At 41.7% G+C, this 26,328-nt stretch overlaps 1 protein-coding gene across 2 annotated transcripts; it reads right to left on the minus strand.

The window, feature by feature from the left end:
• Nucleotides 1–1,474: 1,474 nt before the first annotated feature.
• On the minus strand, nt 1,475–25,329 carry galnt7 (UDP-N-acetyl-alpha-D-galactosamine: polypeptide N-acetylgalactosaminyltransferase 7). 2 transcript variants are annotated; one of them, XM_058386671.1, is made up of 12 exons: nt 25,073–25,329; nt 22,479–22,912; nt 14,287–14,453; nt 10,807–10,937; nt 10,596–10,675; nt 10,065–10,247; nt 6,401–6,518; nt 6,190–6,312; nt 5,638–5,856; nt 4,629–4,727; nt 3,870–3,995; nt 1,475–2,449 (listed from the first exon to the last, which is right to left on the minus strand). In XM_058386671.1, exons 1-12 carry the CDS (start codon nt 25,193–25,195, stop codon nt 2,312–2,314), a joined length of 1,941 nt encoding a protein of 646 aa, XP_058242654.1. In that variant the 5' UTR covers nt 25,196–25,329; the 3' UTR covers nt 1,475–2,311. The 2 variants fall into 2 exon arrangements, with proteins under 2 accessions (XP_058242654.1, XP_058242653.1); XM_058386670.1 differs by lacking the exon at nt 10,065–10,247 and adding an exon at nt 9,738–9,920 and having other exon boundaries at nt 25,073–25,328.
• Between the last annotated feature and the right edge of the window lie 999 nt (nt 25,330–26,328).

The following is a 26,328-nucleotide window of genomic DNA, read 5'->3' on the forward strand; positions in this document are numbered from 1 at the left end:
ACTTCTTCAGCAGTTTGAGCAACAGTAGCTCGTCTGTTGGATCGGATCACACGGACCAGCCCTCACTCCCCACGTGCGTCAATGAGCCTTGGCCGTCCATGACCCTGTCTCCGGTTCATCACTGTTCCTTCCATGGACCACTTTTGATAGATACTGACCACTGCAGACCGGGAACACCCCACAGGAGCTGCAGTTTTGGAGATGCTCTGATCCAGTGGTCTAGCCATCACAATTCAGCTCTTTGTCAAACTCGCTCAAATCCTTACGCTTGTCCATTTTTCCTGCTTCTAACATCAACTTTGAGGACAAAATGTTCACTTGCTGCCTGATATATCCCACCCACTAACAGGTGCCATCAGTCTGATTCACGTCACCTCTCATACTGTTATGCCTGATCAGTGTAAGTACACCATATGTCCAGAAGTATGTGGACACCTGTTGGCCTTCCATGAAGACATGGTGTGGAGGTTAAGTTTGGAGTGGAAGAGCTGGAGTGTCCTGCTCAGAGCCCTGACTCTGACTCAACCCCACTGAACACCTCTGGGATGAACCTGGAATACCTGACAGCAAAGAGGGATCCAAACGAGATATGGATGTAACGGTCAGGAGTCCATGTGTAGAGATGGTTTTATAAGGTAGATTCTGTCACCAGAAATAAGCAAGTTAATCTGAAACAAGGAGAAAAAACAAAAATATAGTTTGATATATAAGAAAGGAAAATATTAAATTCAATTTAAAGGTCTTGCTATGTAAAAGTGTTTAGTGTATGCTGTACAATGTAGTGGAGGCTCTATAACTTATAAATTAGCTTTTATTCCAAAATATGTTAGATATTCAGACTGGAAACACTGGCTCATGAAGCTTTCGAGTCCATTCCAATAACAAGGTTTAGGAGTGTGTTTATGGGAATTTTCTGACCATTCCTCTAGAAGCGTGTTTGTGAAGTCAGGCACTGATGGTGGACGAGAAGTCCTGACTCTCAGTCTCCACTCTAATTCATCCCAAAGTTGTTCTATGGGGTTGAGGTCAGGACTCTATGAAGCTCCTCCACACCAAACTCCCTCATCCATGTCTTTATGGACCTTGCTTTGTGCACTGGTGTGCAGTCATGTCGGAACAGGAAGCGGTCATCCCCAAACTGTTCCCACAAAGAGCATGAGATTGTCCAAAATGTCTTGATATGAAGCCTCTTGTTCCTTTCACTAGAACTAAGGGGCCGAGCCCAACCCCTGAATTCAATGATTCGGAGGGGTGTCCCAAAACTTTTGGCAATATAGTATATGTGACAAAAATAAAGATTGTTGATCAGTTAAAACTAGTGTGTAGGAAGTAAGAAGGTTCTACAGGACCAGGGTAGAGAGCTCTGAGCCTCATTAGCTAAGCATGTCCAGGGTTAGGGGATCGAGTCCAGCCTCTGTGCTGTGTGTGTCTTCATGTTCTCTCAGTGCTGTCCAATTCCAATAACAAACCCGTATCGTTTTAGACGAGTGGTTAAAAAGGTTCGATTTATTCTCTTGAGAAAACAGTGCTATCATTTTACAAGTTAGATATTTACACCTTCATCGTGAGGTCCACTGCATCTCAAAATGTTAACTTAGAAACGCTCGTATTTACATTGTACAAAAAATAGCATACACGCCGTGTATTTTTTTTTTGCTCATGCCTTTCACCATCAATAGTGCTTATCCAGTGATTTTTCTTCAATTTAAATCAAAAGATTTCACATACATAATATTATCGAACATACTTGTTTCCAAGCAGACGTCAAAGCAACATTAAAAAAAAAAAAATAAATAAATATATCCCATTATTTTCACGATTACCCTCTGCCTTAAGCCATAAGCCCTTTCTGTATTATATTCATCGTCCCCAATTTCCCCCCATAAAAGGAAAAACAAAGCAGCTGTCAGATTTAAAGTTGTGCCAAAAAGCAGAATATTCTCAAAAAATTGGAGCTCTCTGGAAAAAAATAAAAATAAAAAAATGCCCAGTGTCAAGTTAAACAAAATTCTCACTAGGTCTGAATGAAGAATTAAAAACAGCGGTGTTAGATCACTCATCTTCGTGTGTGTGTGTGTGTGTGTGTGTGTGTGTGTCTTCATGTAACGCAGATGACTGAACCTGTAAACATCATCCACCATGGAGTAAAATATCTACATATAAAAATAAAGATGGCAATATCAGAACATGGCCTCATTAATGGAGATGAGAGAAAAAAGCCTTTCCCGTCGGCTGTGTTTCCGTAGTTAAACCCCTGGTGCAGGAGAAGGTCAGCAAGATTTTAGTCATGTCTGTGCGATCGTCCTCGGCTTTACACGGCCACGATGTTGTTCATTTCCCATTTCTGAGTGCTCTTGCTGTGGTCGCATTCGGAGATGAAGACCGTGTGCAGGACGTCCGAGCGGTCTAGGCATTTTCCCGTGGGTATGTGCGTGAAGCGGTGCAGATCCTGAAAGGTTAAGACGAAGAAGAAGAATTAAAGACAAAGAGAAATTAAAGAGATTAAAGAGAAAATAAATAGTTATTGCAAAGCCTGAAGCTCCAAGGAGGTGTTCCATTCAAACCAAACACATATGAGACTAGTGTAGCTTAAAAGGTTCACCATTTTCCTCCTAACAGTATGTCTAAATCTTTCCATTCTTGCTTGTGTAGACATCCAATGATTTGGATTCATGTTTTGAAATGAATCACTATACTATTATAAATTGATGTTCATAATTAATATATATTATCATCAACAAAAAAAAAAATACAAATAATGGTGATTTACAAAATCAATCAAAAGGCTGGCAAAGTGATTTGGACGTACTTTTGAAACTAGGCCTTATTTACATCATGATGATGCACAAAGTTGGATATATACACTGATCAGGCATAACATTATCACCACTGACAGGTGACGTGAATAACACTGATGATCTCCTCATCATGGCACCTGTTAGTGGGTGGGATATATCAGGCAGCAAGTGAACATTTTGTCCTCAAAATTGATGTGTTAGAAACAGGAAAAATGGACAAGTGTAAGGATTTGAGCGAGTTTGATGAAGGGACGAATTGTGATGGCTAGACCACTGGATCAGAGCATCTCCAAAACTGCAGCTCTTGTGGGGTGTTCCCGGTCTGCAGTGGTCAGTATCTATCAAAAGTATCCTTTATGTCCTATAAGTATCCATTAAGACATTAAGGATCTGCTTTGTTCCAGATACCAAATCACACCTTCAGGGATCTAGTGGAGTCCATGCCTCGACGGGTCAGGGCTCTTTTGACAGCAAAAGGGGGACTGACACAATATTAGGCATGTGGTCATAATGTTATGGGTGATCAGTGTTTATTGATCACTACTATATAATAAGAGAAGAGAGATTTTTTAATCCAGAGACGGTTTCGGATTACAAGATAAATAAATATAAATGTAAAGTAAAGTAATTTACATATACAAATGTATTCAAAGTACAATAAAGGTTATAGGGAACTAAGAACATATTGCACTTATTGCAATTATTGTGAAATTACACAATAATTATTAATAATAATAGTTATTACAGAGTTATAGCATTTGGTGGCCAATGGAAGGAAAGACTTTCTGTGGTGTTTCTGTGGTTGTCTGGTGGTCTACGTATCATCTCGTAGCAGACTCACTGATTCAGTCACTTATCAGATGGCTGCCTTTTGAATCCAAAATGTGTCGCATCCTGTAGTATTTGTATACGCCTGAGTATATACACGTTTAAGTGTAATTAATTTCATCATCACAAACATCACCTCCTGGTTTTTGACTACGATTATCCCTTACAAAAAATAAAATGTACGCATAGTGTTTAACTCTCTCTCAGGTCTTCTGCCCTGTTTTAGACAGATCTGGGACTCACCTTAAAGTACCTCCACTCAATGTACTCCTTCAGGTTGCAGTGTGTGATGATGACGGTGTTGTCCGAGCCCTTGGTCAGGCACTGGTCATACTGCATCAGCTGATTCGCTTCGTTTATTCGGAACAGCTGCAACACAGAGAGACCGGCAGCGGATTTAGGGAAGAAAGAGTGTGAAGCTCAATGTGGGAATCATTTAGAGTGGGATTTAATGACTGTATAAGCTTTCTGTTAATCACTTCTTAATAATACGAGAGCATTGATTAGTTCATCATGTTCCTTAAGGTTATGATTTACTCCCGAGTAAGAGTGTTACAGATGTGCCATGACATGAGACATAAATATTACCACCTAACAGTTGATTATTTTTCTATAACAGCACACACTTAAGTGTTTTATTCCTCTTCCACCAATTACAACTGTATATATATTTATTAAAGAACTCTTTCCATAAATGTCTTATTACAAAAAAAACGTCCCCTTAATCAACGATTCCACACATTTTTTTGGGCCTAATGTAATTCTTCATTTTAAAAAGTACATTTTTAGTCTCGGATTATCTGAAATCCTGACAATTAGCTGCTGCTACAGAAACTAGACCACATCTACTGCTTCTGAACATTAAACACTGAGAAAAGTATTTATGTAGCAGTATAAAAACTGCTTGGATTTCTGAAATAATTCAAATGATGTCTGTCAGGATGTTAAAATCTGTGAATAAATCCAGGTTAAGCTTGAGATATGAACTCTGCTACATCTCACCTGGTTCCCTCCCATCCTGTGGCAGGGTCCGATCTCCACATTTCCCCCGTTGGTGTGTCCCATGCTGTCAATGCAGTAACTGGTTTCAAATCCACGGATCTGAAAGCAAAGCCCCGGATACTGTTACTGTTCTACTTCAACTCAATCAGCACCGTTTATACACACGAGCTCGGCTCCGCCCACTTCGGCTTACACCACAAACTGTACACGAGTGCTGGAAATCTGATTCACTGTGTATTGACTTCCTGATGTATGCAGAGGGCAAAAGTCTGTCTGCTGTTTGAGGAGGGCAAAAGTCATTATCAAAGACGCCTCTTATCCTTATCGTGGACTATTTACCCTCCTCCCATCAGGAAGGCGCTACCGGAGCCTCAGTGCCCGCACAAACAGACTGAGGAATAGCTTCGTCCCTACAGCTGTTTTCAACTGAACCCGTACCCACTATGCATCTTTGCTCAACACATAACTTGTAATACAATCTTGCACAACTGTATACACCGATCAGGCATAACATTATGACCTAATATTGTGTTGGTCCCCCAGCCTTGAGTCCACTAGATCCCTGATGGTATGATTTGGTATCTGGCACCAAGATGTTAGCAGCAGATCCTTTAAGTCTTAAAGGATACTTACAGGACATAAAGGATACTTTTGATAGATACTGACCACTGCAGACCGGGAACACCCCACAAGAGCTGCAGTTTTGGAGATGCCAAAATGGAAAAAATGTTCACTTGCTGTCTTATATATCCCACCCACTAACAGGTGCCATGATGAGATGATCATCTGACTTATTCACTTCACCTGTCAGTGGTCATAATGTTATGGCTGATCGGTATATATCCTATTTATTTAACTACTGCAATCCTGTACATAAATCACCCCCTCTCCCTGTATATACCACTATGCACTTCTGCTTAGATACACACTGCATTCTACACAATGATACTAAAGTTGAATCTGATCTAATCTCAAGGCTGAAAAGTGAAGAGAGGCGAGAGCTGCACACCTCGCCCCACTCCACATTTTTGGGAGGTAGTGGGTAGTAAGCAGGGATGTCGTAAGCGATCTCCTCCATGAACCATTTGAAGCTCTTGCAGCGATGCTCTTCCCTGAACTTCCTCAGAGGGCCGATGTCTCCGTAAGCCAGGGTGAGCGTCTCGGGACGGCTGGCGTAGAAATAATCCTTATATTCATCCCACCACACCTCCACCACACGCACGTAGTTCTGCACAAAAAATAAAAAAGATAGATGAGTGAAAAATTAGCATCATGATTATCAGTGTCTCAAACAGACTGCGCTTTCTGATACAAAGCCACAAAGTCTATAAGAATGGACAAAAGGACGTCACGGAGACAAAAAAGTTGATGCTCCGTCAAGATCTGATATCAATTTAGATTAAACTTTTATTATTCTGTTATTTCACACAAACACACACAAGAGGAACATGATGTACACGGTATTTCAATCAGTACATGATATTATACTAAGTACTGCATACACATGTAATAGAATAAGTGCAAGACTACTGTGAAAGCTTATTCGTAACACAAAACCAACCTTCAGTGTGGGGGAGGAGCCAACATGAGCAGGGGGCGGGTTTCCGGCCCATCCTTTCAGCCTGTAGATATGTCCCACACGAGAGCAGGGAACAAACAGCAGCTGTCCTCCACACTGCCAGATCTACACACACACACACACACACACACACACACCATAAAACTTACAGTTCGGATGAAATCTCAGGAGAAAGTGACAGAAAAATAATTACCTTGTAAGATATCTCGAAATTCTCTCCACCCCAAATCTGGAGACCAGGATCGTAGAGACCCAGCTCGAAGAAGAAATCTCGCTCTATAGCAAACAGCCCACCGGCCATCGCAGGAGACCTTACACACACACACACACACACAGTGAACCTCATACACTATGTAAAAAAAAAAAACCCTAAGGCAGGTGTCACAATGCTTAAAGAAGCTCATCTAATCTGTTCTGTTTCAGTTTCAACTTCCGACTCATCTAAGACATATTTTACACCAGATGTTCTAAGCATTACACTGCAAGATAATAACAAGCATGTTGTTTACACCAAGCCTAATTATTTATCCTCACAGTCACTTAAAAAATATACAATATTCATGCTATACTGCGAGTCTTGGCCCATAACTTGCTTTACAGTAATTTATTGCTGTGCTAAAGCAGTGGCTAATTAGGCTTTCAGGCTAATTTTAATGGAAGACAATACAAGACTTATTCATACAATACAACTAAAGATGTTACCAGTGCGATATTGAGAGCTGTTGTGGTGTGCAGTGTATGCCGTGTCATACGTGGTGTAAAATAAGCTTTAAGAGCTTCTGCAAAACAAATACAGACTCCCCTGTGACACGCTGCTAGCGCCTCGACGCAGACTATAAAAGATATCTACATTAAAACACACGGTGCACTGGTGCATCACAAACACAAATCAAACACAGACACACATTAGGACAATGAACTTCAATGAACGCTCAGGGAAATCTAAATTTGCCTTTCCAAGTTTCAGGTCAGTCTGTTTTGCCTGGACCAGATTACACGTTTGGCTTAAATGCATTGTTTACAGAGGGAATGGCCAAGACAACACCAGCATGGGTCTGGCTTTATTTTACTCCACAGAGCCACAGAGACTGAGACGTTTTGTTTCATTGGGATGTTAGAGTATATATTGGGCATCTTCCAGACAATAAAGTGATACAGGGGAAAAATAATAATACATACTTTGTTTAAGAAGAAACAAAGCTCTGGGGCAATTTATCCATAATGTGTTGTACATAATGTATTGTGTGTGCTGTAAAAACCTGAAATGGACATAATGCACTTACAGTAAAGTAAAGCTGTCTGGAAAATACCACACTTGTGTAGGTTTTCTGAAACGCTTTCATGTGTAAGAGAAATGGTTTGTGGAAAAGCCTCAAGAAAGCTACACACACCCTTAACCTTAACTGTTCTGCTGCAGTATACTACACATTTTACACTAATTCTTTGTGTATAAATACTGTACAAAGTATATATGTACAGCTTTAAAAGTATTTTATAAACATCGCTATAACTGATTACATTTATCTTTATGGATCATACACTTGTTTCTAACAATAATCACGTTCCAATAAATAATTCTGCATAATAATAAGGCAGCAGTTTGTTTTCCCAGCTTCCAGGACTCACTTTCTAATTAAACACCGATCAGGCATAACATTATGACCACCTGCCTAATATTGTGTGGATCCCATCTTTTGCTGCTTAAACAGCCCTGACCCATCGAGGCCTGGACTCCACTAGATCCCTGAAGGTGTGATGTAGTTTCTGGGCCCAAGATGTTAGCACCAGATCCATTAAGTCTTGTAAGTTGCAATTTGGGGCCTCCATGGGCTGTCATTACTCTCTGTCCTGGACTGTACACTATGCACCATACACTTCGGTTTGCACAGGACAATTCAGTACACTCAGATTTGCACAGGACACGCTGCAAACATGCAGTTTTTGCAAATGCACGGTTTTTGCACATTATCTTATCTCTTACACCTTTAAATTTCTAGTATTTAATATTTTTTGCTATATTTTATTTGTTATATTTTTGTTATATTTTGTACCGTTAAATTGTAGTATTTATTATTTTTTGCTATATTTCTTATTAATTAACTAATTTATTTATTAAATTATTATGTTTTATTACCTATGCTTGTGGACACTGCTGGAAGTTGTAAATTTTCCATGGGGATGAATAAAGTATCTATCTATCTATCTGATACTTACAGGACTTCAGTGATACTTTTGATAGATACTGACCACTGCAGACCAAGAACACCCCACAAGAGCTGCAGTTTTGGAGATGCTCTGATCCAGTGGTCTAGCCATCACAATTCGTCCCTTCGTCAAACTCTTCTTTCTCAAATCCTTACACTTGTCCATTTTTCCTGCTTCTAACACATCAACTTTGAGGACAAAATGTTGACTTGCTGCCTAATATATCCCACCCACTAACAGGTGCCATGATGAGGAGATCATATTGAGGAGGAGTCTTATTCACGTCATTCTTATATGAGGAGTCTTATTCACGTCACCTCTCAGTGGTCATAATGTTAGGCCTGATCTGTGTATATTACAGCTTTATAGTAAAAATTATGTTTTATTTTTGGTCACAGTTAAAACCTTCCAACATGACGTGCTAATAGGGCAGATGATGGGGTGTGTTAAAAAACAAACAAACCTGGAGGACAGTTCTGCTGAAAAACTGCTGAGTTATGTTAGCGAGCCAATATAAGGAGAATAATTAAATTAAAAATATTTCACAGAGAATATTGTGATGCATGCTAGAAATAGCAGAATGTCTGTTTTTGGGATGTGATGTGATTCTTCATGCTACAGTGAAGAGAAACATGATCATCATCATCAGGGTTACACCCATCTGCATTACAGAGTAAAGCAGTCTAAAATAAACATGGAATCTTTTTTATTCATTTATTTTACTAAATGAATTTCTGTGCATTTTATAGTTGTTATTGTTCGGGTTCGCCACAGCAGATCATTTCTTTTTACGCCGGATGCCCTTCCTGACACAACCCTCCCATTTAATCCGGGCTTGGGACCAGCACTAAGAGTTAACTCTTCAGTGGCTGGGTCAGTGTCCTGCCCGGGAATCGAACCAGCAATGAGAGCATGACATCCTGCCGCTGGACCACAAGGAAGCTTACTGCCTACTTTATATACTTTATAGTAAAGGAGCTAAAATATATATATATATATGTTTAGTCAGTATTGTAACTATTTTATAAAATATTTATACTTTTCACCAAACCATTTCTTTACTTAATTAGTGGGTTATCTGTAACGGAGATGATTACATGCATTGAGCAAAGATTTTTCCCTCCATTGATTATACTAATTAACTGCTTAATTAGTATAATTTGTGTTAGTGGCATTAGCACACTGATTAGTGCTCCTGTTCTAGCTCAGCGGTCATGTGCTAGAGGTCAGCTGTTGAGCTTGGATTCAGTTTAAAAAAAACAAAAAACATAAAGCACAATGCACAAGACCACCACCAATCATGTTGGAATTAAGTCGTGAATTACCGATATGGCTCGGTTTTAGTTAATCTCATGTCCTTCTCTCGGTTACTGAGCGGCACGCGCTTCCACAGCATGCTCCAGTCCCATGCGCCTCTGGCAAAGCCATCCTCATCCCCCCCGCCTTGGGGGTCGATGGTGTAGGTCTCGCCATTAATGGAGTCAATGAGAGGCACTGTGCACACCGTTCTAACACCAGCAATGAAAGATGGAGGGAAAGGAAGGGGGGGGGACGTTCCATGCAAACATACACACACACACACAATCACAGCCACACAACACAGGAGAGAGACAGGGGTTTTAATGACCATGCTGCATGTCAACAGTGTTTACCGATAAGGCTCGGTCTTTTGCTTTCTCTTCTTCTTCTCCTTGCTGCTGAGTGGAACTCTCTTCCACAGCAGACTCCAGTCCCAGGCTCCCCGCGCCAGGCCGTCCTCGTCCCCTCCCTGCTGGGGCTCTATCGTATAATCATTGCCGTCTATGTAATCTATCAGAGGCACTGTGCAAACTGTTCTGCAAAACGTCAACACCACAACACAACGGCCATGTTATGCATCGCGGCGGACAGGAAGAAGGGACCGCTGTCTGATCATTAGGTTAGGTTTCTCTGTTTCAGGTCTGATTACATTACTAGTTACACATGTTATCATGGTCGAGTGAAGACTCAGACCTCTGCAGTGCACCCTGAAGCGATCCTGCATTGATTTCAAATACACAAGCCTAGTTAATGTCAAAGACAAGGAAGTAAATACATTCAAACAGAAATACTTATCTGGTTAAGTGCATCAGGGGATAGAAAATGATCTTACGTAAAATGTAAAGATTAATCAGCGATGATGATGATGGATAAGTGGGACGTACCGGTCTTTGGATATGGGGGCCACAAGTGGAGCGTACCAATTTATACCCACTTCACAATGAGCATCCAAGTAGATTAACACCTGAGGAAAGTACACACACACACACATATTGTGACAAACAAATATTTACAGCTAGCTTGCGTTAACAGATTTATCTCTGTCATTCTTTCTCTCTCTCTCTCTCTCTCTCTCCCCCTCTCTCTCACACACACCTGTCCCAGAGTGGCTTTCCGTGCTCCTATACTCCTAGCCTGGATCAGTCCTTCTCTCTTTTCATTGCGGAACACCTTCACCAGGCCGTTCCACTGCTTAATGTATTCCTCTAACCTCTCCTTCAGGTGAACTAAACAGAGAGAGAGAGAGAGAGAGAGAGAGAGAGAGAGAGAGAACGTATTTGATAGAGAGAGAATGTATGAGAGAGTGAGAGAGAAAGAGAGAGAGAGAGAGAGAGAGAGAGAGATTGAGAGAGAAACAAAGATATTAATTACCCCCTTGCATCCATCAAACAATGGCGAGTTTCTCTTTTAGGCTAAAGTTGAGGCTATTTATTCTAAAATAAAAGCACACATCTGATCATGTCAGGAAATAACAACAACAGTGTGATAGAGCAGAGTTACTGTTACTTACACTGCAGTAATTTACCAATAATTATACTTATTTATTTACAAAAGAGCCACAAGGCATATATTTATATTTGTTATCTGTTAAGAGTTGTTCTTTTGTTTAAAAAAAAAAAAGAGGTGCTGTTACACAGAAACCACAAAGTGAAAAGGTCTCTAGTGAAGAGGTTAGAAAACTTAACCTCTGACACTGGAGACTCCTTCCATCACTGTGGGATGTGGCATCTTAGTGGTTAAGGTGTTGGAATACTGATCAGAAAGTTGTGAGTTCAAATCCCAGGTCCACCAAACTACCATTGCTGGGGCCCCTGAGCAAGGCCCTTAACCCACAGTTGCTCAGTTGTATAAAATGTGATCAATTCTAAGTCGACATGGATAAGGGCAATGAATGAATATGCTCAATAAACATCAATAAACAATAAAGTATTAAAACAAAAAACAAATTGTTGTCTTGGATGTTATTCGAGTCCCTGTATACGATCACATTAAAATAAAGCTGTGATTTTGCAGGTTAAATACCACCAGAGCTCCTGATGTGTAAGAAATAACACACTTCAGATCACGAGGGTCATATGAAAATAACACAGCATGACGCAGTGCTTGGCCAGGCCTCAGAGCAAAGTGCATTATTTCTGCACAAGTGCTTTATTCCTCTTACACCATAGCGATCTTTCAATTACAATGTTTAATTTATTAATGAACAATGAGCCACACGTTCTAACGATTTATAACTAGATATAGTGTTGTGAAAGATCTGAGAGAGACAAGTTAGTTTCTGTTCTCTCTTATAGCTGTGATAAACAGCCATGCCTTCACCAGCCTCTCTCTCTCACTCTCACTCCCTCCCTCCTTCCATCCTCTCTCTCTCACACACACACAGTCATTTTACAGAAACCGAGACTGAAAGCGCTTACAACAGAGACTCCTTCCATAACTGTTAAATTAACGTCTCTAAACCAACGATCCTGACTGATAAACTTTTAAACCTTTCTATTATTAATCTTAAAGCTTCCTCTGTACAAGTATATGCTTTACTTATAGAAACAATAACGTATTCGAATGAGTGTATTAATATGAACGCATCGCTCCCTGTGAGGTTATACCACAATAACGACTCCTTCTGACCACTCAGATCCTGTTATCATTAATATGAGATTTTCCTCCATTTCTTCTGTATGGTCTTAGCCTTAGCAAGCAGCTAGAGTGAAGGCTAGCATGTGTTTCTACCAAGAACCCTGAAGCCAGCTAACTGAACCTTGGACGCCGCTCATGCATAACAAAATTACATTAAAATAACATTTAGTTACGCAAATGACTTGTGTAAGTGTGGTCAGATTACAGATACGTGGTTGTAATGATTCATATATATTTTTTAATTTTTTTTTAGATGACTGCTTATCAAATAGCAATTTACATCTGCCTTACTTTCACACCCACAGCCCACTCTTTCCTCTGTGATACTAACCTAGAAAATTTACCCAGAAACGCTGACAGATAAAATCAATGTGGTGGATAAAGTTGTTGTCGAAGCGAATTAATAATAAAACTGTGCATAAAAAAAGAAAGCAGCTGCACAATGGGTTATTAACACAATCGGTACATTCATGGTGTCACAAATATGGGGTCAGAAAGCATGTGTAGAATAAACAGCTGGAAAATTGGACAGATATATACGTGTTGCTTGGTTTAATGTGACTTAGTACGCTTCATATTAGGATAAGCAGCTACTGCTGAGTACTGAGTACTGATCCATGAGCATTTGAGGGTAAATGAGGGTGACAGGACAAGGCTAGGAGAGCACACTGAGGCTGAACACAGCGATGCTTCTCCAAAACAAATTTGACTCATTGATAAAGTTTATTTTTAAAACTGGGGAAGATGAGCATAAAGAGCTCTCTGTAGAACTTGAATTATATTTTTGAGGAATAGAGCTCCAAAGCCGAATAAATTCAGCCACATCATATCACGCCCAGCTCAGTATCCCAGCTGAGGAAGTTGTGGTCAGAGCACAGGGGCAGCTATGATACAGCAGCTCTGGAGCAGAGAGGGTTAATCACCTTGATCAATTGCCCAAACAGTGGAGCTTGGTGGTGCTGGGGATTGAACCTCCTCTGATCAACAACCCAGAGCCTTAACCCCTTATCCACTTGAACCACCATTGCCCCAGGTTGTGTGTCAGTTGTTACGATGCAGAGCTACATTATATTGCCAAAAGTTTTGGAACGACTGCCTTTACATGCACATGAATGTAATATGGAGTTGTCCCGCCCTTTGCAGCTATAACAGCTTCAACTCTTCTGGGAAGGCTTTCCACAAGGTTTAAGAGTGTGTTTATGGGAATTTTTGACCATTTCTCTAGAAGTGCATTTGTGAGGTCAGGCACTGACGTCAGACGAGAAGGCCTGGCTCACAGTCTCCGCTCTAATTCACCCCAAAGGTGTTCTATGGGGTTGAGGTCAGGACTCAAGCTGATTCTGCAGAAAGTCCTTTGCACTGTGAGCCTTGGCATGCGCTGACCACGCTCTGTGATTTTACGTGGCCTACCACTTTGTGGCTGAGTTGCTGTTGTTCCTAATTGCTTCCACTTTGTTATACTAGCACTACCAGCTGACCGTGGAATATTTAGTAGTGTGTAAATGGACTTGTTGCACAGGCGGCAACCTATCACAGTACCATGAGCTCCTGAGCGACCCATTCTTTCACAAATGTTTGTAGAACCAGTCTGCATGCCTAGGTGCTCGATTTTATACACCTGTGGCCATGGAAGTGATTGAATTCAATTATTTGGAAGGGCGTCCCAATACTTTTGGCAATACAGTGCATCACACACAATATATTTCCAGTATTGTTAACTCTCTATTTAAGCATGTGAAGGTCATGAGTTCAGATCCCACTGGTCCTACTGGGCCCCTGAGCCCGGCTCTTACCCCTCAACTGCTCAGCTATATAAATGAGATAAATCTAATTTTCTCTGGATAAAGGTGTCTGTGAAATGTAAAGCATGTGATCAGTGTGTGCTCTCTCTCTCTGAACTCTAGGATCAAATCAGACGTCGGTAAACGTTTGCGATACCTTTGTTGCTGAAGTCGTCGATCATGACGATCTCGGCGAGGTATTTGGGAGGCGTCCTCTTGATGACGCTGTGTACGGTTCTCATTAGCGTGGACCAGCCCTCGTTATGGAACACGATCACCACACTCGCCGTCAACAGGTTCTCGTCGTAGTGCCAATACTTACATCTGAGACCACACACACACAAGAGCACAAATAACAGAAATTACATTTTATTTACATAGATGTACATGCAAAATACAAGCTGTTATATGGCAGAGTTAAGATTTAGGAGTGTGTGTGTGTAAGCTGCCATGTTGGGGCACGGATACAGTGCTCAACAATCTGATGCTGTTGTAACAGAATCCACACACAGACACACACACAGACACACACACAGACACACACACAGACACACACACAGACACACACACAGACACACACACAGACAGACGCGCCTTCCTGCTGTGTGTGTGAGACAGGAAGGCAGCATGTTGCTCACGGTTTCCTCTCTGTGGAACGCAGTAATGCCAAGCCCAGAACCATTTCCTCATTCACACACACACACTTACTGTGCATTTTGACAAGTGTGAAGCCTATGTATTTAAGCCTGCATGCACACACAAACTTACACACACACAGACACACACACACACAGACACACACACGAGTTTGAACTAAACTCCAGAGCTAGAGAAGCCTGGGGTTATTTTTAGCCTTTGTGAGCTCTAACAGATCAGACACACTCAGTGCAGAGAGAGAGGTGTGTGTGTGTGTGTGTGTGAGAGAGTTACAGGAAGGTCTGTGGGATATAACAAACAGCTCAGGCCTTTACGCAGAGTGAGAGAGAGAGAAAGAGAGCTTGACTCTGCAAGCTTCTGTAATGCTGAGTAGTTTCATCGATAGTGAGAACGCTTATGTAAATACTTGACAGAGGTATTAACACACAGCTCTGCGCTTACGAAACGTGCATATGTGTGTGTGTGCATGCAAATCTGATGTGGTAAAGCCTATCTAAAATGGCACACTCATGTCCTTCAGCAGGATTTAGAATGCAGCATTTATTTACAGTTACTGATAAACTGTAACTCCAGCGAGAGTCGAGAATCTAAAATACTCCCAGAGTAACAGTAGTATTATTAACTGTTTGTTAACATAATGTGCAATTTAAACATCCACTATATTGCCAGAAGTTTTGGGACACCCCTCCAAATCATTGAATTCATTGTGTATCTAGTGAGTTTACCAGTCAATAGAAGTGTGTCTGTGTGTGTGTGTGTGTGTGTGTGTGTAGTGTATTAAGATATCTGAATACCACCTGATAAACACCAGAGAACATTCACAGGTAGAGTTCAGTGATGAGAAAGCTATGCAGTGCTTTGAAAGAACAGCTACAAGGCAAACAACGAGGAAGAAGTGTCTCAGAAACTCGAGATCAGGACACAATAAAATAATAACACTGTACAATTCAAGTGAACTGAGGTCAGCGGTACGAGATCTCAGGCTGAGTAAACATCCTGCTTGCTCACTGGAGTGAAGTTGTGTTTAACACAACTATTCTCATTAGTGTGTGTGTGTGTTTTACACCACAGTGAGCGACCCACGCGACAGAACAGGTAGAGCCGCTTGCCTCAGTGACGTCCTGACCCTTGTGGGGAGATTTATAGTCAAGCCTGCACCTGAACCGACGTGTCCCGATGATGAAACCCGCGATAATAATGCAGACGTCCAAACCGCTGGATCAGGTGACTGACAAAATAGCAAAGGAGCTGAACAAAGCGCAGGCGATGGTGAAGAAAAAAAGGAGTAAATGAAAGAGAGAGATTAATGAGAGCATGTAAAGAAACACCACCTGAATTACAGACCTTTTGAGTAACATGGGTGTGTGTGTGTGTGTCTGAGTGTGTGAATGAGCAAATGAACAAATGAAAAGAAGTGTGTAAGAGAGAAGGTCCTGTTTTGTAAGAGGTGTGTGTGTGTGGTCTTCTGGCCCAAGGTCTGGCCTTGAAGAGCATCACAAGAACTCTAATAATGTCAAAACTGAACTATTTCTGGTGTTAGGAAGGGGTTAGTGACGTATTCGATCACCATGAAGAGTTCCTGTGGTCAGAAAAGTGCACTGTCACGATGAACACTGTTCCCCAAAAAGTTCTCGATTCTTCAATTTATATAAATTACAATACTGCATAAACTTTATATACAGCTGCAACCCTTCAAGTGCAAACATAGGGCAATAAAGTTTAAACACAAACATTTATCAAGCAATTCTCCCAGTAATTTCGTATTGAATTATTTGTCAAATAATGATTTTTCTACATAAACAAGTTCCAGGAGATGAAAATCAGGAGATCGGTGGTGGATTAGAGTGAAATATCTGAGACAAGCCTGGCCTGAATTAATGAACATATAAATTGGTAGACAGCACCACCTTGTGGCGAAGTGGGTTATAAACCCTAATCTTTAATTAAGCAGGAACAGGAAGATATCAGGATTATTAAATCTGCAAAATTCTAGGAAGGAAAAAACTAAAGAAATCTAAAATGAGATGTATTAATGATGTGTTTGAGGGAAAAAAAACACAAAACAACAATCAAACCACAGTGTGTAGTTCTCAGACCCTCATGCCTGTGGAAGCACCGTCACACACACATTTCTTTGGTCCGCTTGCTGTTGCACCTCTCAGTGTGAGATAAACATGCTGCCACATCTCACGGCTGTTACACGTGATTCAGCGTCAGACCTGTTGCTCACGCTGCAGCTGATGGGTGTAAAAATGTTCACGCAGGACGCTGGTGTGGCTGTGACGAGGGTTTTTGTGCTGCTGTAGAAATGGAGCTGTGAGGATTATGAGCTACGAGCTATTTCTGTAACGCAGAACCCGTCAGGTTAGTTTCTGCCTTTAACATATCAATGACACAGGAAAAACTTGAAAAACTCACTCACACACACAAACACCCCACCCCCACCCAACACACACACACACACAGATACACACACACACACCCTCCACACACAGATACAGACATACACACACAGATACAGACACACACACACACAGATACAGACACACACACACACACACAGATACACACACAGAGAAACACACATACACAAACACACACACAGAAACACACCCTCCACACACACACAGATATATACACACACACACACCCCCTCCACACACAGATACAGACACACACACACACAGATACAGACACACACACACAGATACAGACACACACACACACACACACACACAGATACACAAACACACACACAGAAACACACCCCCCCCCTCCACACACAGATACAGACACACACACAGATACAGACACACACACAGATACAGACACACACACACACACACACACAGATACACACACAGAGATACACACACACACAGTCGTCACACCTTAATTCAGTCTCATTCTTAATTCAGTCTTAATTCATTTACCTTTCAGGGCGTGTTTTAAAACAAAATTTCAAACAGAACCTTTAACTTTACTGCCCTTACACACTCCCTGCCCTTACACACTCAGACTTATGGTCTCACTGCCCCTAAAGACTCCTGCCCTTACAGACTCGCTGCTCCTAAAGACTCCTGCCCTTACAGACTCGCTGCTCCTAAAGACTCCTGCCCTTACAGACTCGATGCCCTTACAGACTTCTTCCCTTACAGACTCGCTGCCCTTACAGACTCGATGCCCTTACAGACTCGATGCCCTTACAGACTCGCTGCCCTTACAGACTCGCTGCCCTTACAGACTCGCTGCCCTTACAGACTCGCTGCCCTTACAGACTTCTTCCCTTATAGACTCGCTGCCCTTACAGACTTCTTCCCTTATAGACTCGCTGCCCTTACAGACTTCTTCCCTTATAGACTCGCTGCCCTTACAGACTTCTTCCCTTACAGACTCGCTGCCCTTACAGACTCGCTGCCCTTACAGACTTCTTCCCTTACAGACTCGCTGCCCTTACAGACTCGCTGCCCTTACAGACTTCTGCCCTTACAGACTCACTGCCCTTACAGACTCACTGCCCTTACAGACTCACTGCCCTTACAGACCTCTGCCCTTAAAGACTCACTGCCCTTACAGACTTCTTCCCTTAAAGACTCACTTCCCTTACAGACTTCTGCCCTTACAGACTTCTGCCCTTACAGACTTCTGCCCTTAAAGACTCACTGCCCTTACAGACGTCTTCCCTGACAGACTCACTTCCCTTACAGACTTCTTCCCTTACAGACTTGTGGGCAGACCTCTGCCCTTAAAGACTCACTGCCCTTACAGACTTCTGCCCTTACAGACTCACTTCCCTTACAGACTTCTGCCCTTACAGACTTCTGCCCTTACAGACTCACTGCCCTTACAGACTTCTGCCCTTACAGACTTCTGCCCTTACAGACTCACTGCCCTTACAGACTTCTGCCCTTACAGACTCTCTGCCCTTACAGACTCTCTGCCCTTACAGACTCTCTGCCCTTACAGACTCACTGCCCTTACAGACTTCTGCCCTTACAGACTCACTGCCCTTACAGACTCACTGCCCTTACAGACTTCTGCCCTTACAGACTCACTTCCCTTACAGACTTCTTCCCTTACAGACTCACTGCCCTTACAGACTTCTGCCCTTACAGACTCACTTCCCTTACAGACTCACTTCCCTTACAGACTTCTTCCCTTACAGATTTACTGCCCTTACAGACTCACTTCCCTTATAGACTTCTGCCCTTACAGACTTCTGCCCTTACAGACTCCCTGCACTTACAGACTCCTTCCCTTAAAGACTCACTGCCCTTACAGACTCACTTCCCTTACAGACTCCCTGCACTTACAGACTCACTGCCCTTACAGACTCCCTGCACTTACAGACTCCCTGCACTTACAGACTCCCTGCACTTACAGACTCCCTGCACTTACAGACTCGCTGCCCTTAAAGCAAACCTCCACTCAAAAAATTTCAACTAGTCAAGTATATATGAGATGGTAATCTGTTGTTTTTCATTATTCCAGTGAGTATGTATTGGTTCTTACTGTGAGTTCGGTTACATTGGCGTTTAAAAGGGGAAAAAAACACAATGAAGAAACTCAGGTTTCACTTTACACAAATAAGCAACAGCTTCCTTCATCAGTCCCATTATTTTCAGCCATGTGCAGCATCTCATTATAGAGAGAGAAGCTCTGAAAGCTGATCTGTTTGAGCAGAACGTACAGAGGAGGAAGAGAGAGAGCCGGACAGACCTAAAGACTAAAGCACCGCTGCATCGCTTGCTTTAAGTACACATGAAGCTGAGTCCCACTGCGTCTTGGGCTCCGTCTACACTGATCCAGATAAATTAAATAAATAAAAAACGTTCCGCGTCCACATTATAGTTTCCAGTCGTTTCCCAAAAGTTGCTCATCCACACTGAACTGCTTACGTCCCTGTACTGCGCGTGAGGAAAACGTAAGACACTTCCACCTGCATCATTTCCGCCTGGTGTTTATTTACTTTCCGGCTCTTTGAAATGACAGTGAGGTGTAGTTGATGCTGCGAGTAACACAGGAGTATAAAGATGCAAAAGCGAGCGAGAATGTATTCTGAATGCATGCTGAATTGGTCACATGACTGCATCACATGACTAAAAATGCACCAACGTTTTAGAAAGCCTCCATTTTCACAGTCCACACTGCGACACAGTTTCCAAATTTATCCAATATGGAGAGCGTTTTCAAAAAGAAATCATGCACGTTATTCCTGGTGGATTTTCCTGATAATCCAGAGGGAACTCATCACTTCATGCGTTGTGAAGTGACAGACGACAGTTAATCGCTGTGTTGATTCATAAACAAACACGTGTTGAGTACAAATCCTCTGAACATTAGGAGTGAAGGAATGAGCAGCGCTGCAGTGTGCAAATTGGTGACACAGTACAGGATAAACATTTGTTTTATTTGTTTACATTTTGCAAAGTAGCGATCTGGGTTGTTGGACAGAATCAGGAGAAACATAATTAGCCAAAGTAACTTGTAGTGGGGTGGAGAAGCCTGTACAACTGGTGTTACTCTTAAACCCTGTGCAGAAGGGACAGAGTGAAGGAGAGACACTGCTTACTGCCAATAGACAACTTTTCAAACTCTCTGTAAGTGAGAGAGAGAGCGAGAGAGAGAAGAGAGAGTGAGAGAGAGTGAGTGAGAGAGAGAGAGAGAGAGAGTAAGTAAGTGAGAGAGAGAAGAGAGAGAGTGAGAGAGAGAGAGTGAGTGAGTGAGTGAGTGAGAGAGAGAGAGCGAGAGAGAGAGTAAGTGAGAGAGAGAGCGAGAGAGAGAAGAGAGAGAGAAGAGAGAGAGTGTGAGAGAGAGAAGAGAGAAAGTGAAAGTGAGAGAGAGAGCAAGAGAGAGAAGAGAGAGAGTGTGAGAGAGAGAGCGAGAGAGAGAAGAGAGAGAGTGTGAGAGAAGAGTGAGAGAGAGAGAGAGCAAGAGAGAGAGAGATAGAGAGAGTGAATGAGAGTAAGAGAGAGTGAATGAGAGTAAGAGAGAGAGAGAGAGAGAGAGAGAATGAGTGAGGGTAAGAGAGAGCGAGTGAGAGCACAAGAGAAGAGAGAGAGTTAGGGAGAAAAAGAGAGAGAGTGATTGACTAAGTGAGCGAGAGAGAGTGAGAGAGAGTGAGAGAGAGAGAGAGAGAGAGAGAGAGAATGACTTGCTTGGTTCCTGCAGACGGTTGGTTCCACTTTCTGAAAAACGGCTGATTGATATCATTCATACCTGAATATCCTGTTTCACGAGAACATGTGTTGAAAAGAAATTCTAGAGGTCTTTTTACGTGTAATCAGAGCTGCTGCAGGATTGGAGTTGTGTGTAATGTCTAGTGTGTTAGGAAAATAATTACCCGATATTCCCGTGAGAAGGAGAGAAAGCGACAGATTTATTATAAAACAACCGATAACAGAGGGACTTATATAACCAAGCTGCATTTATTAGCCATAATCATCAGAGCAGTGAAGCTGTGCTTAGTGACCTGCTTCACCTCTTCCATACGTACATGAAACGGCACGGTCACGGAAAAACAGACGTTTGTTTGGAAACAGGGTGTGGTTTAACGTACAAAGGTTTGAGCTCGGTCAACTTTCCAAATCTCCAAAAAGGCAAACCAAATGGAACAACTGTTCCTGATCCTATTCAGATCTTTGACATTTAGCTTCTCGCCCAAGTATTCTGCGCTTTGCTGGATAATTCATTTATACAGCAAATTAAATCATGACACGCGCCACGCTGAATGCTGGACGCTAGGCTCGTGCTACAGAATTTAGCCACTTGGCTCTCTCAGCTTCAGGTTCTGTTCATAATGACGTAAACAAGTCACCATTTATTATAAAGAAAACACAGGACAAAAACGGATGTGTAAAGTTAACCATTCAGCTTCTTTTATAAATCTATTACCAAAAGTGTGTAGAAATGTTCCTTCAGATTTAAAAAAGTTGTGAAAATGCAAAACGAAGTGTGTTAATGACACAAACACAGCTCATTTGCGTGTGGTGACGCCCACACAACTCCATATAAGGAGGTCTCCCGACAGTCGAGGTGTTTGTTTATGACTTATGTATTATATTCTTTAATTAAGGGGCAATAATACAAAACAACTGTTTATCCACATAATGTTCTCTCAGCAAACCAGCATGAGGATGTGTTTTTGAGTATATCTGCCCCTGCTCGGGTGGATGCCTCTGCCCCTGCTCGGGTGGATGCCTCTGCCCCTGCTCGGGTGGATGCCTCTGCCCCTGCTCGGGTGGATGCCTCTGCCCCTGCTCGGGTGGATGCCTCTGCCCCTGCACAGGTGGAACTGCCTTCCCACAGTGCTCTACTCTAACACTGCATCATCAGATTTGCTCACTGTAACCACAAAGACACCCTACCTACTATTTGCTAACCAGCCCAGTTTGCTCTCTAGATTAGATTTATTATCTTTGGTAATGCAGAGGAAATAAAGGTGTAATGAGTTTGTTTGTCTTTCTCTGTCGCTTTGGTGCCAAAAAATCAGAAGAGCTGCTCATGTGAGTTTGACCGCATACACCTAAGATACACAAGGTGATGCTGTACGTTCAATTCCATGTCAACATCAGAATACTGTTACTGTTTGGCCTGAAATTTGAAACCTGACAGAGAGAGAGCAAGAGAGAGCAAGAGAGAGAAAGAGAGAGAGAGCGAGCGGGAGTGCGAGAGAGAGAGAGAGACACTCACTCTTCATGCCGGAGGTCACCGATGCTCCTGTCCAGTGAGATCATGTCGCTGGCCACCATGTTGAACCCGAACTCCTTAATGCTGGCCTGCACAGCGTCCTTATACTCGGCTCCCAGGACGAACGGCTTGCTGCCCTCTCCCGGCCCTCCGGGGACCCCTGGAGGTTCTGGTTCTTTAGGTTCGAAGTTGCCCATGTTCCCTCTGCGCAGAACCGGGTCCGAGTAGACATTAGTGTGGGGTTTAAATGTGATGTACTGCTTCTGAATGATGTTCTGCTGGTCCTGAGCTCTGAACTTGGGGTTCGGGTTCTCTGCTCCTTTCCTCTGCCTGATGGCCTCCAGGTCCACCTCCACCCCTTCCACATGAGGCCACGGCACCACAGCCTTGAACTGATCGCCGACATCGTTCGGAGGATTCGGGACGTTTCTTACTTCCTGTAAAAAAGTATAGACACAGTGAACAAACGATGATGATGATGATGATGATGATGTTAGAAAAACTACAGATTAATTTAATCAGTGGAACAAGTGAGGGATTTTCTGCTACACCTTTTACCGTGACATCAACATTTGACTAGGACTTTAGCATTAGCTCTAGCATAGCCTCACAAACAAACGAGGAAGACAAAAGAATTTATACATCTCATTAACAGTGACTCTGATGATCAATTGTCAAATTGTGCATGTATATTTATATTTACTCTGAATCCTGACAGTAGTTCAGTGTGTTTATTTCATTTTTTACCAAAAAGACTCGGCCATTTTCTAGCAATTCCCTTGGCCCTTATTCCCTCCTCCCTATTTCTTCTTGATATATCTATTGTAACTTTGCCAGAGGTCATAAACAGCCTTCTTTAAATGTGGTCAAGAGGAAAAAAAAAACAATCACAAAACCTCTCGCTCCTTTCTTCTCACTCTTGTTGCGGTGTTGCAGGATAGAAACAAATTTAATCCCAAAAAAAAGTTATTAACCTTTTTTATCCAGAAACTAACAATGAAATGAAACCTTTTGCTCTCAGAACAGAAGATTTTAAGAAGCTCCAGGAAAGGATTCATTGCCAAAAACATCCATGTATATGGACTGATGAACTAAACTATTACTATATGTGAATGAATGGAAAATAAAAGTACAACACTTCCTCAAGGAGGAACAACAGAAACCAAGGAGGAATGTCACAGAATTTGACCTTCAATGAAATCTAAAGACAAAATAAAGACATGGTGGTCACTCCAGGACATGGAGTGAGTTGGTGTGGAGGAACATGACTGGCTCTCTGTCAGTTTCAGACTTTTTATATTTTTTACACTGCAACAGTCACCCAATATTATTTGGCGAAAACAGTGTATTATTTATTTTTTTAATATCTTCTGCATTAGTGCCAGATTAAGAGAAATGACTTAGGAAGGAGTAGATTACATAATAAAGCAGGTCTCAGACTGGAGGACTGTCTGGTCTTACAGACACAGAGGAATATGAATGTATTTAATAAGCTGAAAGAATCTCTGCTTCTCTTCTAAGGCGCATTCACGGCTCTGTAAGAGCCTGGAGGCGGTCGCTCTAAAAGGTAAGAACCAAATGCTGGAATATGATTAACCAGGTTACACGTCAGACTGAGATATGATTAACGCTGATCTGTCAGTATTGTGCCACGTGTCCTGTGATGCTGCTTTGACTCTTATATACTCCTATAGTACACACACACACACACACACACACACACAGCAGGATCAGTGTTCTTACTCATTCCTTGACATGTTGTGGATGAACTAATCATTTATCAACACTATGTTGAGGGAAATGTACTTCTTTTTGGCATTTAAATATATAAGATGAGTCATTTATTCTAGCTCCAAATGACTCACAAGTGTGTGTGTGTGTGTGTGTGTGTGTGTATGTCTCCAGGGAGTATTCCCACCTTGTTCCTGGGATAAGATTCAGATCCACGTCACCAGGATAAAGAGTTTCATGAATTAATGAATCAATTAATGAATGAATCAATTAATGAATAAATGAATCAATTAATGAACCGACTAAATTATTTAAGCTGTGTATAATGTGGAGCCGAAAGTTAACACAAGGACTAAAAAAGCAACACTATTTTCGATAATAATAAAATAGGTAATTTATGGTTATTATTTTTTTAACAATAATTGAAAGAAATTAGTTTTGTTTTTTTTTATTCCTTTTCATATAAGAACAGTGCACACTTCCGGGTTCTGCATGATGCCTATAGTAGGCTGTTCTTAGCTTAGCTTATTTAGCTAACAAACTATATGTTTATCTGTAGAACGTAACTGTGATATAAAATTATAAAGTATGATTTTTTTTAAAAATGGTTGTTTAATATTAATATGCGTTAACTGTTAGGGTTTTTCCGTGAAACTGTTATCTGTTTTTTGGGGGGTTTGATTTCACTGCTAGCTAAAACAGCTATCTCCATGACAACGACACTGGTTAGCTGGTTAGCATGCTGATGTTTATTAAAGACAAGCTCAGACAGAATCGACGAACGAAACGCGCATAGTATTAAAAACAAATGATGGCTATATTAATGATGTAATTAAAAAAATATAATAAGTGATTAAGGCACTCACGAGTTTGCCGAAAGGGGGTTCATCGTCCGGTTTCGGAGACAGAGACGACCAGAGCAACACCAGCCCCAAAAACGTGCCGATTACTAATAAACTCCGGAGGATAAATCCGATCTTAAGCCTCATTGTGCGAGCTGTGGTGTTGGCACAATGATAAACAAACTCCTAAAGCACCCAGAGCTAGCGTAATGCTCAGTGCTAGCCCTGGCGAGTGAGTGAACCCTTCTTGATTTCTCAAGTCAGATAGATAGAGAGAAGGCGACACAGTGAGAGAGAGAGTCGAAATACGAATCGGTTCTTCGTTTGAACGAGTCATTCGGGGAAAACGATTCACAAAGCATGTGTGTGTAAGCTTATGTGCTGAAGTTTAATGATACATTGAAGGTGCTTTAATTCTGAGGTCATATTGTCAAGGATTTCAGTATTGCTCATGTAATCAATGGAAATCAGAATCAGAGATGCTTCTGAGGGGTTTTTGGCGAGGGTCAGGGAGATGGTGTTAAGACGAGGCCTTTTGCATCTTGACTGGCTGATGTTGAGCATAGGTGACTTATATCCACCTAAAGTCAACCATAGTTTCTTTTTAATAATTTAAACCCACGTTTGTCCTTTCAACTCGATCTTTGTCTGTTAAATTAAGTTCAGTGAAGGTTCTCTGACATGCAGGGCACTATTAGCACCTGGATCATGAAATACAACCGTCTAAGATGTCTGGAACATTGGGAAGACCTCGGACTGAACTATAAGTGCAATTTACAGTGTTCGTATTGGTGAACGCAGAAATGGAGTTCACTAAATTAGAGGGAGGTTTTAAGGCTGGCAGTCTTTAATATACAGAGGCAGTTTTGGTTTAGTTCAGTGACACGAGGCAATGTGCTGTAATTAGTCTAGGGACATTTTTGTTTAGCGTCTAAATGTTAGTGACTGTTGATGCTACAACATCCAGGACGCCACATAGACAAGTACACGATATGTGATTTAAGAAATATCATTTATATCACATGGTTTGACTATTTCCCCCCACATTGTGTTCCTATTCTTTGACTTTGGTAAAAGACAGTGCTGATAAAGAGTTACAGTGTGTTAAGGTGCAGCTGCAAGGAATAACACAAAAAGAAATGTTCGTTTTTGTGTAAAACCATATTCTGAAACTATAGCCCTGAACATTTTTTGAGCTCTTTCCACTCTAGCACTCCTAATCCAATTTATTTCAGGCTTCACAATGAGCTAATGAGAAGGATTAAGCTCTATTTCTGGAT

The sequence above is a fragment of the Hemibagrus wyckioides genome, linkage group LG03, assembly GCF_019097595.1.
Source record: "Hemibagrus wyckioides isolate EC202008001 linkage group LG03, SWU_Hwy_1.0, whole genome shotgun sequence".
Classification (NCBI taxonomy): domain Eukaryota; kingdom Metazoa; phylum Chordata; class Actinopteri; order Siluriformes; family Bagridae; genus Hemibagrus; species Hemibagrus wyckioides.

Excerpts from the sequence above, each read along its gene's own strand:
- galnt7 (XM_058386671.1), bottom strand. The coding sequence starts at position 25,195 with ATGAGGCTTAAGATCGGATTTATCCTCCGGAGTTTATTAGTAATCGGC. Across the intron at positions 22,913-25,072 it reads AACCCCCTTTCGGCAAACTC|GAAGTAAGAAACGTCCCGAA; the intron begins GTGAGTGCCTTA and ends ACTTTTTTACAG. Across the intron at positions 10,248-10,595 it reads GCCCCCATATCCAAAGACCG|AACAGTTTGCACAGTGCCTC; the intron begins GTACGTCCCACT and ends GACGTTTTGCAG.